At 37.5% G+C, this 16,312-nt stretch overlaps 1 protein-coding gene across 1 annotated transcript in view; it reads right to left on the reverse strand.

The window, feature by feature from the left end:
• Positions 1-14,661, reverse strand: part of LOC145671084 (solute carrier family 12 member 9) — a 107,786-nt gene extending 93,125 nt beyond the window's left edge. The window contains exon 1 of the mRNA XM_081739827.1: positions 14,374-14,661. Coding sequence (XP_081595953.1) covers positions 14,374-14,455 — 82 coding nt within the window. The 5' untranslated portion in view covers positions 14,456-14,661. The remainder of the gene's footprint in view (positions 1-14,373) is intronic.
• Between the last annotated feature and the right edge of the window lie 1,651 nt (positions 14,662-16,312).

Genomic DNA, 16,312 nt, shown 5'->3' on the forward strand with positions numbered 1-16,312 from the left:
CGGCAATTACTTGCATTGAGTTTCGGGTGTGATGGGTTACGCTGTTTTGTTGGAAAACAACTACAACTTCTCTTCATTCAATTCATGAAATAAAGAGCTTTTTTTTTAAAAAAAAAAAATAGGCTAAGGGAGGCGGTAATTATAGTAATGAACAAAATGGTGGAATGGAGAAAACGTCATATATAACAGTTTTCGTTCTATGGCGATAAACGTTCAAACTAGAAATGGCTAATTTTAATCACTTCCAATTTGAATAGGGGCTAATGGAGAAGATATAACTCAGACGCTGAATCGATTGCAAAAACCCGCATGTCGATATCTCTTACCGTATTTTGCTGAATCAGTATTGAAACTGAAAATCATATTAAATTTGAATCACTTCCGATTTTGATAAAGTATTCGAGATAGCCATGGTACTGTACATTGGCTTGGAACGCTGAATCGTTTGCTAAAACCGCTCCTCGCTTTGTGTTCCCGTTTTATGACGATAAACGTTGAAACCGGATATGACTAATTTTAGCCACTTTCAATTTGAATAGAGAGGTAACGAAGGATATGAAACCTACCCTTGGGATGCTGAATCATTGCAAAAACCGATCTCAATATCTCGCACCATTTTTACTCTGATGCCCTGTCGAGAGACAGACTTGCAGGCAAAACCAATCTATATTACTTCCGACACTTATGTATAGCATAGTTTGGAGGTCTAATAATATGATAAAGATTATATATATATATATGTATATGTTGACATCAATTGAATCGTTTCTCGTTTGTCTTAATTAAGAATATCGTTTACTCTCTAAAGGAAAATAATAATATTTTACATACAAAAATTGCGAAGATCATTTTTACAAGTTTTCTTCTTTTTTTTTTAATCCACGTGACAGTTCCGCCAATTAGTTCTGGAAACACTTTGATATGTACTATTTTGTTTTATCTAATCGATATCAAAACAACAATGATTCTCATTGGAGTATAACATATAGTGCACACATCTTTCGCAAGCAATAAAAATAATTAAAGCATGGACAATGAGAATTTCTGTATTAAATGCACACATTAGAAACAAACTACCATTAGGAACATTTCCCGTGTTCATGACCTGTATCTATATGGCTACCAAAACGAAATGAACTTCGCTTTAGTGATCTATAAAAGTAGATTTGTCTGTTTGAATAGAATAAAACAAAAGAAAGATATTCGTGTAAGAAAATGCTGACTCACCAAGTTGACAATAAAAGCAAAGCTTCTTCAAGCTTAAGAGCAAAAACACACTACCTAGTAACATTGAAAATTATATATATATACTGTATAAAGTTGAAAATTTGTCTGATGGTATGATATCTCACGCTTGCTGAATAAGTTGAACGTACGATTATCGTTGATGATATCTATCTGATTAAAGCGGGAGCTAGCACGAAACTTCTCACGTCATATATAAAAATTTTCACCTATCCCACAGTAACCGCATAAAGGAAGGTAAAAATAAACTTTTGTCTTACTGGTCAGACATTTTAACCAATCACGGGGTGACCTTTGACCCTCGATTCGGAAGAAAAATTTACGTCTTAAGATATTTGAGGATTGTGGCATCTGTCCCGGACAAAAATCACTCCGTTAATAGTTACGAGAATTCTGATTCTTTTCAGGAGCAAATGAGTTGCACAACCGAATCACTCTCAAAGGAGCTCCCCTTCAAGATTCATAGACTATCGTAAAACCTAAATCAGTGGCTTCCTTAGTGGTGCCAACTAAAAATAGTTTCGACGCACTTGCTGTATCTGATGCCAGAGGTGCATCATAAGAGGGGAAGATGGAAATCTCCAATATCGACACAGCCAATCAAAAATACGTCAGTACACCTAATGATAACTTCAAAAATGGTATCAGCAGATATATCAAATCACTCACTATCTACGACTACCCCGACAATAAAGGTTATAAACTATCTCAAGGCGCAGCAACTGTCTGCAATGATATTCCATACTGTGCAGTCAACAAAACTCACATAAAATATAAATGCCAATCTCAAGAAGACTACGGAGCCCTGATCCAATTCTGCAAGGATTTTAAACTTCAATACGCCCTGGAAATGGCGAAAACAGAACTACTTGTCAAAGTAGTCATTCGACAATTACCAATTGATACTCAAATTGACAACATTAAAACAGATCTCATAAACAGATGCTATCCAGTCCCCTGTACAACAAATGGAAGGCAGAGGAGATCTGCTGATACCATTTATTTCTAGTCATTGTAAAGAGGAACAATGTTGCAAACATCAATACATTAACTTTTCTGAAGTTTTATAAAGTCAAGATCGAACCGTATCGTGTAACACGTTCATTGCTATCAGTGTCAACGACTGGGTCATACGTAGTCTTCATGTCAAGCATTACCTAAACGCATCAAATGCACTTGCAGCCATGTCTTGTATCAATGTTCCCGAAAAAGTCAAGACGGCTCCGTAAAATGCACAAATTGCAGTGTGGTGTAAGCCATTCTGCGAACTTCCAAGGATGCCCAGCTATACATAAAGAACTGAACAGACGCAGCACGCAACAAAAACTACTCAACAAAGAAGAATTTCCGCCACAATCATCTGACCTTTCCAACGAATCCAGTTCATCTCCCAGACAGCCCACTTTACAAACAACGCATGTGAAGAAGACCAGCTCTCTCTCTCCAAGACACCATCACCATTCCCAAATGAAGCTCAATCCGATAATTCAAGTTCCAACTTCAAAGAGTTGCTGGACGTCTTCCGAGAATTACCATTACACAGATACTTCAAACTATTAAGCATCGCCTACCACAACTAAAAGCAGCAAACGATGCCATCACCTGACTATCCGTTATCTGTAAAATAGTAGAAGAAATTATGACTGCTGACCAGAACTAAAGGATCAGTTTCTCACATCTAGTCAGAACCAAAAACCCTTATGAAGATCATCTAATTTGGTCACATTACATATTATTGGCTACAGTATCTACCACTCACAAGATACCTCCAGAACAAATAAACAAGATGGCTATTGTCCGTTCACTGTAGCTTGGCACAAGCTACAAAACCTGGCCAGCGAATCTTAGCAGTCCTTCCCCTACTTTCCCCTTATAGCAGTTGTAACAGTGGAACTAACTCATCAATTTTAGCACTACTAGGGTTTGGTATTTGCAAGTTGCGTAAATTTCGAAAGAGTTTACTTCTTTTCTAATCAGGACCGTAACTTGTGTGGGACAGGGGAGGGGCAACTTCCCCCCAGGGAGGTTCCCCGCCGTTCGAAGGGGCCCATTTGGAGACGAAATTTTCTTAATCCATATACAATACGAACATGAAATTATAAATGAAGCATGAAACAGTTTCACTACATTACATAAAGCAGCACACAAAAGGCAAATAAAACAAAAGTGAGCCTTGTGCCCACTTCAGTAAGGAACGTCTATTATTAGGGGCCCTAGAAATAACATTTATTCGTATGGCTTTGAGATTTGTCAATGTTGTCCTCTTAATTAATTTGTCATGTATGGAATGGGCCCAAGGGCGTAAGTAGCGGCCCCGCAGACCTTGCCGTGAGGGAGGGCCGACAGGCTCCGGGGGGCATAAATAGTAAGAAAAAGTTAGAAAGAGGGGGGGGCAAGAATGAGAAAAACAACTTTTTCTAGGAGGCCCAAATACACATCTTAATGCTTGCCCCCCAGAAAAAAAATATAAGTTACGGCGCTGTCTCTAATGTGAATTTATTGGTACACTTCTGCTAATAGTTAACTATATCAGGTTGGTCTCTTTAAACCGGTTGGGCCGTGGAGAGAAACAATATTACAGGAGGATAGTATTCATATTTTAAGAAGGTGGAGAAAGGAGAGCAAGGATGAGAAAGATGAGAAGAAAGAAAGAAAGAGAATGAAAGAAACACTTCTACATTTACTTCATAATGAATTTAAACACACACAAACGAAAAAGGGATGTCGGAACCCACCACCATAATATTTGTGGAAGTGTTGACAACATAATATTCTGAAGGAATATATTTCCCGCCAATTCTGGGGCCTCGGTGGTTGGCCCAATTCTGGCCTTGCAGCAGTGGCGGATCCAGGGGGGCGATCATGGCGATTGCCCCCAGGAAAGGAACCTTTCTCATTTTATATATTTAAATAAAACCCAATCCCAGAGTTTGGAGCTCTTAAAAATAGCTCTAAGTAGCAGTATTAAAACCCACCGCCCTCAAGAAGTCCGTCCTGGATCCGCCCCTGCCTTACAGAAGCTACTATCTAGTCATTCACCTCGTGGGACTGAGGAAAACCTTAATAAGGAATACCGGCCAGAGCCGCGTTCATGCCCACGCTCGATCTACCTAGTTTAATGCCTTTTTTCGTGTTGAACAGTGTCTGATAAGGGCACCCAAACAGGGCAAATGTGTACAGCTTTAAAATGTTTAAATGTTAAAATTCGCTTTATATTGTACTTTGAACACTTAATTCAATTGTGTATTATATTCTTCTTACAGCAGCGTGGTTTATTTCCTAATACTTTAAGTCTATGGTTGTTAGTATTTATAATTATTGCATCATACTAATCCTTCTCAAAGCTCGTTCAATTAGTATGAAATTCTACACTTAGCAGTTTGCAACATTGCAAACCTTCACCAACAGGCAATATGTGGGGAGAATATTTCCACCTATACTCGCATCGAAATTCCCAGCCCTTGTTTACAATCAGTACAATATGTTTCTGTCGCCTTATCATGAAAACAACGCTGTCCAGCGAACCTAACGGTCTTCGCTACCTCTGTTTATTGTTTACAACACAAACTGCCATCTTCCAATATTGCCAGGCGTACAAGGTTTTCGCACACTTTCGAACAAGAACACTTGTACAAAATTGAGTGTGCATTATATGTAAGATTGTATTACATAATAACTAACTCAACTTTTCATAACGTTAATATCTCAGTCATCTCAAAAGCAGCAATTTATGTAGTAATAGCACTTGGTCCATGACTGTGCAGAAGTAGGTACATTCGGTTCGGAGATTGATGTGCCTGGCAACCATGAATTAACCATGTAGGGGTGAGAAGCAAGGTTTTGACGCTCGCACTACAATTGTTGTTTGTAAACAATCTTCCATCCTAGAGTGAACAGACAATACCACTAATGCATGAAAATCCGCTGGGATACCCTCAAAATACTTAGAAGACTACGATACTCTCAAAATACTTGGAAGACTAGAAACTTCCCAAGGCAACAGCTAAAAAAAAAAAAAAAAAAAAAAAAAAAAAAAAAAAAAAGAGGAACATATACTGTGGGACTGAGACAGTTGCGTCCGACCACATTAAAATACGCACTGCACTTCAATTCATCAATTCAACTACCATGGAAGAGGCAGGAGCTCACGAAGTGAGCTCGGAACTCAAAAAGTTTAATCGTCATAATCACCTTCGACCTTGGATGTGAGACTACTTAAGATAACAAAGACTGCGAGAGTTGCATCGGGAACAACAACAAATTCCTCAACCAGCATTACACGTAAGAGGCAGAAGTTATCGGTCCCCAGTCATCGATTGGAGCACCAAAATAACTCGAAACTCAGAACACTGAAGTTGTCATGACAACTTTCGACCTTCGATTGGATGCGGGATCTGATCAAGAATGGAAAAGAAGGAAAGAGGAGTTAATCAAGTAAAGACGTGTATTTCTTGCGCTCTTGACATGGAAAGTTCAAATTCCAAAAACGCCGTCTATCTTCGAGATTTTACGTTCGGACACAAATGATGTGAGATGGTAATCTCGCCGATCCCATCTTGTTGAGTATTCTCGACCTTCTGAAACGTACAGTGTCATGTGATTGATGTTCAGGACCACATATTCAAATACATCATAATGATGTTTATGGAGTTCCTGCTACTTCTACAATTGATCCTTCTTACTTCTATTAATTACTTCTACACCGCTGACATCTAGCGGGAAATTCAGAACTTCATTAGTGAAAGGGCATCTTAGCTGATACGCAAAACTGTTTTTCTATGTCATTACTGGAAACTACATGCAGAAATACAATTTCAAAGTAAACTTTGCATATCTGCAAACTGCGCACTAAAGGGTTAAGTCAATAAACTGTCAATAATACTGCAAAAGCAAATGAAAGAAAATACAAGCAAGTTACGCTACTTTCTTTTAACCATATTGAAGAACATTAATTGATTAACTCTTAATAATTTTCTTATTAATGATTTATGTCATGAGTACCTCCTTGAATTTGCCCCTGCATGGAGATAGTTAAATTCATTAGTATGAGGAGACATAGAGAGAGAAGATCTCCTGAAGCAGTAGGAAGGTAAAACATCAATGAATTTTTTTAAAAAAAATTAAATAATATGTAACATTTAAATAATGAATCTCATGTTCTATGTATTGTATTTTGTATACTCTATATATTTCATTTTCTATGTGTTGGATCTTCCGATAGATTATGATCAACATTAACTAACTAACTCTATAGCCTATGGAACGCGGAGGTTCAATGGCGCGTTCACAAAAGCTCTTCATTGACTTGTGTCCTTAGCTAAGCTGGATCCAGTTTCCACTTTGTATTCTTATTTTTGCGAGATCCATTTTTATATTGTCCTCCCATCTGGGCCTAGGTCTTCCTAATGATCACTTTCCAATGGGATTTCCAGTTAAAACTCTGAAAGCGCTCCTACTTTCTTCCGTTTCGCTACATGATCTGCCACCTGAGCCTCCTAGACTTGGTGAACCGGACAATGTTTGGTAAAATGTATAAATTAAGCACTTCCTCGTTATGAAGATTCCACCATTCCCCATTCACGTTCATCTTGTGTCCGAATATTCGTCCCAGGCAGGGGTAAACGTGACGGGGAACGCGGGGGAACGTCATCCTCCACTTTCAGAAAATATCTATGACGTCCCTCCGCTTTCTAAAAAAAATTACAATGGACAAAGATAGATACGGGGAATGGCTTGACGTAATGCGTCCCTCTACCTTTTCAGATCCACTTTTACCCCTGGTCTGTCTCGTGAACCGGTCAAAACCCCCACAGCCAAAACACCCACACTCAAGAAATGTCAAAACGCCCACACAAACGGTCATAACCCCCACACAAATGGACAAATCTCCCAAACACACGAACGGTCATAACCCCCACAGCCAAAACCCCCACACTCAAGAAATGTCAAAACGCCCACACGATCGGTCATAACCCCGACACAAATGGACAAATCTCCCAAATACACGAACGGTCATAACCCCCACAACCAAAACCCCCACACTGGTAATCGGTCATAACCTGCAACGGTCATAACACCCACACAAATGAACAAAACAGCCACACATAGCAACGGTCACAATCCCCACATAAATGGACAAAACCCCCACACAAATGGACAAAACTCCCACATGCAGAAATTGTCACAACTGCCACACAAATGGACAAAAACCCCACACAATCGGACAAATCTCCCACACTCTGAAATGATCCTGGTTGTATGTTGCCCTTGTACTTTTTAATAAAATTTTTTATTCCACTTAAACTGATGTTGCAACTACTCTTCTTGCACTGTTTTCTAACGAAAGAAATACTAAAGTGGGCGTCGTAAAGAGCCGCAACAAAGACGTGCAATCACGATCATTTCAGAGTGTCGGTGATTTGTCCGATTGTGTGGGGTTTTTGTCCATTTGTGTGGCAGTTGTGACAATTTCTGCATGTGGGAGTTTTGTCCATTTGTGTGTGGCGTTTGTCCATTTATGTGGGGATTGTGACCGTTGCTATGTGTGGGAGTTTTGACCGATCGTGTGGGCGTTTTGACATTTCTTGAGTGTGGGGGTTTTGACCGTTCGTGCGTTTGGGGGATTTGTCCATTTGTGTGGGAGTTATGACCGATCGTGTGGGCGTTTTGACATTTCTTGAGTGTGGGGGTTTTGGCTGTGGGGGTTTTGACCTAGACCCCTGGTCTCAGGATCTTATTCTCAAATACTTTCAGTATATATTCTTCCCTCAGAGTAAGCGACCATGTTTCGCAGCCATACATGACAACAGGCATAATTATCGTTTTATATATTTTAAGCTTCAAATTCCTCGACAGAATTCGCGACGAGAAAAGATTTTGGGCTGAATAATAACACGAAATTCCTAGTTTTAGTCGACTCTTAATTTCTCCGTGAATATGGTTTTAGTCTATTAGTTTTGATCCTAGATATGTTAAAGTAACCACTTTGTCGAAAGTATTATTTGATATTTTAATGCATCCATAATTTGCAGTATTACGATTCCGACGATCTTCCCTGTATTTAGTTTTCTCTGTACTTCTAAACCAATGTCCCTGCAAGCGTTTAATAAAACCTCCACATTTCTTTCTGTTATTCTCCTATCATTCCGTACTAAATTTACATCATGAGTGTACGCCATAACCTGGTGAATAACATTCAGCTCTAGGCCATGCTTGCTGTCTTTGGTTTTCCTTATTGCGTATTCCAGAACAAAGTTGCACAATAATAGTGACAACGCATCTGCATGTTTCAGGCCATTCTCGATGTGAAGCTCGTTAACAAGAATTTTCCTCCTCGGACTTCACTTTGGGATTCATTTAAACATATCTTAATTAATCTAACTAGCTTTTTCGGTATTCCAAATTCTGTAAGAATTCTGTATAATGTTTCTCTACTAACCGAGTTGTAAGCATTTCTAAAATCAATAAATAATTGATGTACCGGGGTATTGTATTCTCATTTCTTTTCGAGTGTTTGTCGAATAGTAAATATTTGGTCGATAGTTGATTGATGTGCGTACGGGGTCAATCTTGCTATGACCAGCATTACATAGTAATAATAATAATAATAATAATAATAATAATAATAATAATAATAATAATAATAATAATAATAATAATAATAATAATAATAATAATAATATCTTTGTTCATGTAGAGGCAAGTTAAGTTTTCACTTTTTCTGCATTAGTTAATAACTACGCATAATACTACATAAAGAAATAGAAACCCCAGGACTGATTCCTTTCCAGTCGTGTCTTTCAAAGAACTGGTTGTCACTGATTGATCACAAACTAGAATTTTTTTGTCTCGTGGTTCATAACTCTCATCAAATTGTCAATCAAAGCTGGTCACCAGAGAACGATAATGGCATTAGTCGCAAACAAAAGTAATGGCAAACCGAACGGAATCGAAACAAATAGTTATGATAGTATTGATATCTACAATGGAGATAACACGCATTTGGATTATGCTGCTTGGGGTTTGTAGAAGGATTTTAATTGTAATTTAAACAATAGAACAGGAGTTTTATAACTAGAATAAATATTTTAATAAAATGTGTATTGTGTTGATTTCAGAATTGTATGTTTATATATGCGATATGAAGTGATTCAAAGTGTATATATAAATATTTCTATCTCTATTTTAAAATTGAAAGTGACTATGTTTGTGACTCTTAATCTCTTGGATCACTCGACCGATTTTGATCAAATTTTCAACATACGAGGAGTGACTGAAAAGTTTAGAGACTAACATAGAAAATGAGAGTCTAGAATAGAATAATTATATGTATTACAATAGTGCAACCTTTAATATTAATGTGTATCAAGCTTTTGATTCTAAGTAATTTCTTTTGTCTTTTATAGGCTCTTTAAGCGAGTGAGATGGCAAAAGTTGGGAAAAAATCGAGTACAGGTCAGTCATCAAGTATCTGCAATTAAAAAGAATGTCGGTGTCTGAGATTTACCAGGATATGGTCATTACCGTAGGTGAATCTGCCCCTTCATATGCCACTATCAAAAGATAGGTGCAGGAATTCAAGCGTGGTAGGCAGACTGTTGAAGATGAGCCGAGATCTGGGAGACCATCAAGTACTACCACAACGGAAAACATTGACCTGGTACTTGATATGATCATGGAAGATGGCCGATTGTCAACTCAACAGATAGCAAACAGGCTGGGCATATCATAGGAGCGAGGAGATTGAATTCTGAAGAATGAGCTTGGTTTATCAAAAGTTTCTGCTCGATGGGGTCCCACGTCTTCTGACTCCCGAACAAAAACGCACTCGGTACCTCATATCCGTGGACAATTTGAAACTGCTAGAACGTGATGTGGACGATTTTCTCTGTCGATTCATCACTATGGACGAGTGTTGGGTACACCATTACACCCCTCACCCCCACTTCTCCTTCCCTTCCCCGAAGAAGGCAAAAGTGATCCCCCCGCTGACAACCCAAGGTGATATTCATTATCTGCAAAAGGGTCATACCATTACAGAACAATGCTGTAGTGACCTTTTGAAAAAACTTCGAATCCAAATTCAAGAAAAAAAAAAAGGCCACAAATGATGTCCAGAGGTGTTCTCTACCATCATGGCAATGCTCCCGGTCACACATCAGCAGTTGCCATGGCTGCTATTCACGAATGCTGCTTTGAACTCATTCCTCATCCACCCTATTGTCCAGATCTGGCGCTCTCAGACTTCCTTGTTCCCTAATCTAAAAAAGGCTCTAGCAGGACGATGTTTTGCAAATGATAATGACGTCAGGACAGCCGTGGAGGAGTTTCTGTGGTCACAACCTAAGGACTTTTTTCTACTGGGATAAGAGCACTGCAGCACCGTTGGAGCAAGTGCGTTGCTGTTCAAGGGGATTATGTTGAAAAATAAAAGTATTACCAAATCGTATTTCTTATAGTTTCCTCAAGGCTCAAAACTTTTCAGGCATCCCTCGTAGATGGGGTTCGGGCCTGGGAATGTTTTTATCTATTCACTATGACGGTAAAACTTAGGGGAAGGGGAGGAGGGGAGTTATAATAAAATTTAATAAGTCTTGAACTAACTCGCCAATATCGATCAAATTTTTCATATAGATGAGGTTCAAGCCTGGGGTGTTTTTTTTTTTTTTTTATCATTTCACTTTGTCGGAACAACTTAGGGGAGCAAGAGGAGGGGCAGATATAAATAAAAATAAAAGTAACTAGCTTTGTGACAATAACTCTTGAACCACCCAACCGATCTCGATCAAATTTTCAACATAGATTAGGTTCTGGCCTGGGACCGGGACGATTTTTATCTTTTACTTTGACGGTGCAACGTAGGGGGAAGAGGCGAAGAGACATTTAAAAATGACCGAAAATGAACGATATTAGTGTCGAATCTATAGTTTTCGAGGTCGCTGAGAAGAACAGTAACACTTCCGATACTGTTTAAACCCTAATTCAGACCCGCAGCTTAAATATATATAACTGATCGAAAATTAATATTAGTGTTGAATCCATAGTTTTCGGGGTCACAGAGTTGAACAATGATACTTTCGATTCCGTTACTATTTGAAAACAGGGCTGGCCATCGACATGTTAGCGTAAAACACAATAACTTCATTCACTTATGTTGTGGGTCCAGATAAATGGCAACGTTGCATTTTCATTTAACATTGGGCGCATAAAGAGTGTACAGCCCAAACGACTCGTCCGATTTTTTTAAAAAAAAAATCTTTCACTTTAGATTGAAAACATCATATTTGGAGACGGTTTTTCCTCTTACTTTTGTTGTAACTCTTATAAAAACATAACTGCCCTATGTCAGGGGACTTTGGAGACACCCTGTATAATACGATAAGCAAATCTTCCAATAAAAACAAACAAGTTTATAGTAAAAAGAACAAAGAAGAAAGCTTTCTCACAACAGTCGGAGTTTCAGATAAGGAAGAGAGGTGGTCAGCATAAAGGAGGTTCTTATATATTACACTTAGAAAAACAATTTCGTTTGTGTAAAAATTAGTCGCCGTAAAGAGGTCAACAATCAGCTTGAAGAAGTAGTCGTCCAGAGATTTCACTGTATTTGAAAATGTGGCGGATAGTGAGGAAAGTTATTGTTGAGAGTAGCGATTAGATTGCTATTATCATTATTACAATGTCCATAACTTCTGTGGTTACGTCCATATATTGAAAGGTTGCTTCATTAAAAAGACATGCCTTATCGTGGCCAATTGAATAACACACAGTGCGCCCGATCCTGGGTTCGGTTCGCGAAGAAGGCGTCATCATTAAGAAATTTTTCATTCGGTTTCCCAGAATAGACAGATGGTAAAGTTCACTTTTACTAATATCTTGAATTATAAAAATTTCCCGTGCCTTTTAATTTGATCTAAATTTTTCAGAAATTTATTATCATCTAACGAACCATTCACAAGGACTCTCCTACCCCAAGAAGTAGAAAAGGAATAAGATATAGAAGATTATTTATGCATGTCTGGAAATGTTCCTCCTTTTACTCATTTATCACTCTGCGCTAGTTTCAACCCTGCATAATTTTATCTGAAGTTCTAAAGTCAATTAACTATTATATCGTAATATAAAGAATGAAAGTTTCAGTGTAACCAAATTTCACATGAAAAGTGATTATCTTCCTCACTTAAACTGTATTTTGAATTATATATTGAGATAATATATGTTGGAATTATATAGCCCTATAATGAAATTACATACATTAGAATTACAAAATACACGAACCAACTTTTACAACGCGTTAATGTTCATCCGCACGTTGTCATTGAGTGGGGCATTGACATCGTGACAAACAATAGCACAAGGACGACTGATCTGTTTTTCCTTTTGAGGAAAAAAATCGTTTGTGTGCACACTATATACACTACGTATATTAAGCTAGACTGGGATGCATTTGAAAACAACAGTTTGATATTGGAAAGTAAGATGTCAATGTGTTTAAAGTGTAAATTTTTAAATGAATGTAATGTTTTTTTTTATTTTTTATTATAGATCGTAGACGTGGACATTCACATATTCAATGCTGACTATATAAAGAAAGCATTAAAAAAATGTACGGTATACTAGGAATCCCTGGCAAAGATAGAGAACGGATCACATAGATCGTAAAGATTACCAAGCTAAGCGATATTATCATGAAAATAAAAACATTAAAGTAACGGTGGGGTGAATATAGGCCTATTGCAAGAATAAATGGTGATTGATGGACGAAATTAATTCTTGGTTGGATACTAAGAAGCAAGGAGGAACCTAGGAAACATCTTCACGCAAGGCAATATGTCGATATCAAGCACTACAGCAGGGGCGTAAATAAGGGCCTCGCAGATCCCGCGTTGAGGGGGGGGGCGCCTCAAGCTATCAGGGAGTCCCCAAAATCGTCAAGTGGGACGTAGAGAAGGGGCCCCACTCCGGAAGGCCCCCAAGCCTTTAGTTATGCCACTGCACTTCAGAGTAACGTCAAAGAGATGCCCGAGATATTTGGTTGTGGAAAAGAGATGGAGAAAACTTGATCAGCAGTGGATTAATAACAGTTGACTATGATATTATCTGAAACACAAAATAAAGGAACAAACGACACGAATTAACTTCATATCCATTATTGTGCACCTTATTACGTTTCTTGCGTAGAACAATTGTAATACTCCAGCTAATCAAGAGATTTAGGTTCTTAGTATAGGCTAAACAAACAAATATAAAAGGACATTTTTTCCTAGCATTCATCTCTCAATTTCGAAATCCATAGTAACTACACAACTAAAATATAAATAAGAAGTGAAAATGCTTCTGAAATGTCGCTGTTCTTGTGATTTTGTATGCCCTATGTATAAATAATAATATATTTTATAAACGCACTATAATTATATACATCCTCTAGTATAAACTGTAGAATATTGTGTTTTTCCAATGTGTAGAAACTTATGTCATTATTTTCTTCTTTTGTTTGTTTTCCCCCTTTCTCCCGCTGTTCGTAATGCTGGAGGAAAAAAACTCTAAATTGATTGAACATGAAAAACCATTTCCTGAGTTTGAGTTAGTAGAACTTTCCATAATTGTTTACACTCACATTTTAACCTGTATAGTTTTAAAACTATGCCGATGATCGCAACTCATTAACGCACATTAATTTTAATTATGTGCAAAAATAACCCAAATTATTGTAAGATATTCGCTATATTTAAAATACTATATTAAAAAATATACATAATCTCATTTCCAGAAGAAACTAAAACCTGTAAATAGCAATAAAGTACGAATCAAATCTAGGCTGTATATACAGTATTTTCTAATACTTACTATAAGAACGCAGCATGACTTTTTCGAGAAAAGATATCGCTAGTTACTCCGTGAAAGCTTCTGGTTTATCCGTGTCTTTCACATCGAGAAATGGCAATAAAAACTTACGTAAGGTTCTGCTATCTAATCAACAACATACTGCAGTATACACCACCACTCACGTTACGGATAGCAGTGCTTGAACATAAGTATCCCATAATTTTACAGGAAAAGAAAGAAAGAAAAAAGAAAATTGCAGATAATTTTGTATACAAAATAAGTAAATAAACATTATGCTGTACATACCGAGTTTATTCTGCATGTTGTTGTTTTGAGTGTGATTCACACTTTGAGAAAGCTCTAGGCAGGTAACAACTTGCGCACTCATTTGAGACCACTGAACAATATAAAATAAAGCAAATTCTCTTCAGGCTTTTTTTTCTTAATTTTGCCTGATAAACCTGGCAGAAAAAATCCTACGAAATATACTAATGGACATAAGGAAACACACACGCATACACCATATTCTGATCAAGTTCGTATGCTTGGAAACAAAATATTTCTTTCCAGCTCACTTACGTGAGTGGTTATGCATTTGTGAAGGAAATCGCAGTTTGCTCACTTGATAACATTTTTATTTTATCAATAGAAAGCAAACAAGTTTAGCGACATCTTTGGTTATCGAAGGCAGAGCACAATGTTAACTCACAAGAAGAAAACGAAGAACTGATTAGTAATCTGTGAAGAAGACTGTTAATTCGTGGTGCGATTCGTGCTGCGAGCAAAATGTTTAAATAACGATGTGAAGGTCTGTTAGCAAGTAGAGCATGCATGCGTCAATAATTACATGCAAAATAAATTTATATTAACATTACTTGTTTATATCAGATGTTAAATGCAATGCCCTCTATGTACCTATAGTAAAAGTATACTTGCATAAGAATGTCATTTATAAAACTGACAGAAGATTACAAAAAGTTAAGGCTTTAAACCAGTGGCGGCTCGTGAGGAAAATCACATCTCTAAAAATTACAATTCTAATGCCACAAGCTAAGGGGAAAAACGTCCCTAATTAGGACGTCAGATAAAGTTTCTGTCCTTAGCTTGTAGTGACAAAATTGCAATTTTTAGATACATGATTTTCCTCACGAGCTGCCACTTCTTTACTTGTCTCATCATTAATACTTCAGGGTTAGATTCGGCCGATACTTTAACGAAAAATCAACTTAATGCTACTTGCAATACTGTATGGTCTCTGTAATCCCTTTACCTTTTAGTTTATACTATCACTATTTGCCAAGTGAATTTTGTCAAAGGGCACTTGCCCAGAGGCCCCACGAGCATTGGGGTGCTATGTGCTAATTTGTGAACGCCAAGAGACTTGTTATAAAGTAGTCGAGAATAGGTGAATGCGCCACTAGTCAGCATGACTTGGGTTTACTCGCCTTTGATTGGTTGAGGGACGTTACCTGACCTGATGTGGTATGTCATCATAGACGTCAATGTCCTCTAACTTTTAACAGAGGAATCTTGGGCCACACCTAAATTTTGGAAGTGATGCATAAAATTACCTCCTTAAATTTCAAAAATTGCCAAATTTAAAATTAGGCATGGTAGTATAGGATCGGAGTGTGTATCTCTGTGAGTTTGGATGGCCATCTTATCTTTTATAGGTAAAAAATTAGCAAAAATTTAAATTTCGGAGGTTTTTGTCCTATTTTATTCTCTTTGATGAGGTTTTAGGTTATATGGATGAATATGGGGATCCATTTCCCTTCATAGAACATATATACATTGATGCACCTCTTTCAAAATTTGAGAGGGGTACATTGGCCTACCCCTTAAACTTAGGAATTATCCAAAAAAAAAAAAAAATAGCATTTGATATATGTTCTCTTAGCTCGAACATAGACCTATAGCTCCGTATATTTGGTTGATCCGACTTACCCTCTTCTGTAGGCAAAAAATGGCCAAATATGAATATTGCCACATGTTTGCCACGTGCTCGGTTATTGACCTAATTTATCTTCTTTGATAAGCTTTTAACATATCGTCGGTCCAATGCCAAAACCGCGAATGTGCAAATTTTGCTATTTTCACCTAAGTGCAGTTTCATGTTACTTGGGACACACAGATTCCAATATCAAAGTCCCATTTGTGAAATATGAGTATATTAGAAGTTATAGTCTATTTCTAAAACATGTACCTAAGTCTATATACTGATTTTTCGGGGTAACTTGAATAT

Source organism: Thermobia domestica, chromosome 15 (assembly GCF_964235325.1).
Source record: "Thermobia domestica chromosome 15, izTheDome1.hap1.1, whole genome shotgun sequence".
NCBI lineage: Eukaryota > Metazoa > Arthropoda > Insecta > Zygentoma > Lepismatidae > Thermobia > Thermobia domestica.